The sequence below is a fragment of the Rhinolophus hipposideros genome, assembly GCF_964194185.1.
Source record: "Rhinolophus hipposideros genome assembly, chromosome: 11".
Classification (NCBI taxonomy): Eukaryota; Metazoa; Chordata; class Mammalia; order Chiroptera; family Rhinolophidae; genus Rhinolophus; species Rhinolophus hipposideros.
Window position 1 is genome coordinate 72,784,823 of NC_138057.1, and position 3,215 is coordinate 72,788,037.

A 3,215-nucleotide genomic window follows, 5' to 3' on the forward strand; every position below is an offset into this window, starting at 1 on the left:
AGTACAATCTTTAATAAAGTTTCACAGTGAATCTCTTTGTCAATTCAATAAGAGGTTGACTAAAAGTTTAAAGCAGATCAAAATATTGACATTGTATGTATTCTACATATTGCTATGCATGAAGTAGGAATGCAAATATTATTATAATAAATTATTAGAGAAAAAGAAGGCTGTGAAATGCTATATAGAATAAATCCCTTTTATGTAAACATAAAATTTTATGTTAAAAACCGTTTTATAAGGTTAAAAATATCTAATGGAAGGGTGAAGTCCTTTGACTGTATCCTTTGATTTCACATCTTCATTACCTGGATTTCTATCATGAGCAGAGTTAATTTTATAACCAGTAAACCAAAAAGGAATACCCACTGGGGAGAAAAACTGCACTTCACATCCCAAACTAAGACCCAATTAAAGGGAACCTAATTCTAGTAGGGAAGGGCCAGTAGGACGTCTTTCTGCATCTCCTTTGGGATGCACTCCTAGGGCATCCACCCTGACGTTCTTCCAAAGGACAGTGATTCCTCAGAGTGAGCCCTCAGAACCATCTGCCTTGGAGATACCTGGTCCCAGTTCTCATGAAGGAGCATCTCTGGAGGTAAAGCATATTTAACAAGCTCCCCAGGTGATTCTGCTGAACTCTAAAGTTGAGGGACCACTGCCCTAGGGCATCTGTCTTGGGGGGAGTGAGAAGTACAGTGAGCAATTACTACATGTTTAATGCACGACTCTAACCTAGAGTTTGGTGCCCTGTCCCCTAGGTCCTTTCCCTAGAGGTGGAGTGGAGTGTTCACTTCTCCATTTCTGAAAGTTGTGAAATGAGAAGAGTAAGCTCCAGGCTCTTGGCTTTTCTCTGATGTCAGCGAGACATTTACACCAGAGACCTTGTAGGATAAATCAGGTGTCTGGGTGTCTACAGAAAACTTGAGAAAACAATCCCTACTCCCGAAGGCTAGATCACTTCAGCATAGAATTCAGAGCAGAACTGGACATCCTTCCTCGGGAACAGGTGTGCGTGTGTGTGTATGTGTGTGTGTGTGTGTGTATACATTGGAAATCATCATCTCTCTGTGTTCTTGCTGAAATCACCTGTCATTACTAGTTCCTAAAGACAGGGACACTGCAATCACCACTGTCCAATGACTCTCACACTTTAACCCAAGCCTTGGGGAGATGAGGAATAAGCCGGCTGGCTGCTCGGTGATGTCCTGCCTGTAATCCCTAGAATATCCCATACCCTCATCAAACGCATCAAGTCTCAGGCCAAGGAAATATTTACAAACTCAGTTGCGTTTACCTAAGCTCTGCTGAACACAACACACTGAGTTCCTTCACTAGAGATCTTTGCGTTATTTATTGAATGAAAGCAATGTTACCTCAGATAAGACATCTCCTAGGCACAACAGTTATTGATTGTGCTTTTTTTTCACTGTCCTTTCATCCCCAGCAGACACAGGGGCCGCATGAGGCCTGAGAACCAGAGCAGCGTGTCCCACTTCCTCCTGCGGGGGCTCCCCATCAGGCCCGAGCAGCAGGGTGTGTTCTTCGTCCTGGTCCTGGGCATGTACCTGACCACGGTGCTGGGGAACCTGCTCCTCATCCTGCTCATCAGGCTGGACACTCGCCTGCACACGCCCATGTACTTCTTCCTCAGCCATTTGGCCTTCTCTGACATCTGCTTCTCATCTGTCACTGTCCCTAAGATGCTCGTGAACATGCTGACTCAGGACCAATCCATCCCCTATGCAGGGTGTTTAACACAGATGTATTTTTTCATAGTTTTTACTGGTTTGGACAATTTCCTTCTCACCTCAATGGCATATGATCGGTACGTTGCCATCTGTCACCCTCTCCACTACATGACCATCATGAGAGAGGAACTGTGTATCTTACTAGTAACCGGGTCCTGGCTCCTCTCCTGTGTCTGTGCCTTGTCCCACACCCTTCTCCTGGCCCAGCTGTCCTTTTGTGATGACAACACCATCCCCCATTTCTTCTGTGACCTTGGTGTCCTGCTCAAGTTGTCCTGCTCTGACACCTCCCTCAACGAGCTACTCATTTTCACATTAGGTTTGGCAGGCACCATTCTCCCACTGATATGCATCTTGATCTCTTATGGCCGCATTGGGGCCACCATCCTGAAGGTTCCATCTACCAAGGGCATCTGCAAAGCCTTGTCCACCTGTGGCTCCCACCTCACTGTGGTGTCTCTGTACTATGGGACAATTATTTGGCTCTATTTTCTCCCCACTTCCAATACCTCCAGTGACAACAACATAATTGCTTCTGTGATGTACACAGTGGTCACTCCAATGCTGAACCCTTTCATTTATAGCCTGAGGAACAGAAACATGAAGGGGGCGCTGGAGAAACTCATCAACAGAGCAACAGTCTAGTCATAATGACGTTCGCTGATCTTTATGACAGATGCGTTTATCACCAGACGCTAGCCTATTAATTTTGAGGCCAGCATGGAATAATTGCTGTGTAATATTTGATAACTTGAATTATATTCTGTTACAATTATTCTCTCTTCTCCTTGCAATTGTTTAGTATAAATTATGAATTCTGAAATATTATTCATTATTGCTCTTGTCTATTAGATTAAGAAACTACAGAGTTAGTACAATTTATGTCTCTCCTTTTTTCCTGTGAATTGATTAGTTCTTTTGAAAAAGAGGTTTATTAGGGTAAAATTTACATATAAACACTATATATTTAAAGTGTACAACATGATGTTTTCATATGTTTACATGGTGAAATGATCACCACAATCAAGCTAGGTAATAATATAACCATCACCTCCACATAGTTACCATTTTATTTTACTGTACATGTGGTAAGAGGACTTCAATTAAGATCCACCCTCTTAGCAAATATCAGTACACAATACAGTAGTTTTAACTACAGTCATCATGCTGTACTTTAGATTCAAGAACTTATTCATCTGGCATAACTGAAACTTTGTACATTGCGCAAATTGAAATAAGTCAGACCCAAAAAGACAAGTACTGCATGATCTCACTTATATGTGGAATCCAAAATAGTCAAATTCATAGAACCAGAGAACAGAATGGTGGTTTCCAGGGGCCAAAGTGAGTGCCAAATGGGGTGACACTGGGAATTTATTAGTTTTTATAAATTGTTGGAAGATATTGTCATAGAAAGGTTGCAGAATTGGATATTTGTAAAGTATGTGCTTTACTTTTCTCACC

The 3,215-nt window shown here is 42.2% G+C and overlaps 1 protein-coding gene across 1 annotated transcript; it reads left to right on the top strand.

Annotated features, from left to right (window-relative positions):
* Window positions 1–1,463: 1,463 nt before the first annotated feature.
* Window positions 1,464–2,396, top strand: LOC308505327 (olfactory receptor 1J4-like; the record flags this gene model as incomplete). The annotated part of the gene is made up of 1 exon (XM_081067356.1): window positions 1,464–2,396. One exon carries the CDS (start codon window positions 1,464–1,466, stop codon window positions 2,394–2,396), a length of 933 nt encoding a protein of 310 aa, XP_080923482.1.
* Window positions 2,397–3,215: the final 819 nt, after the last annotated feature.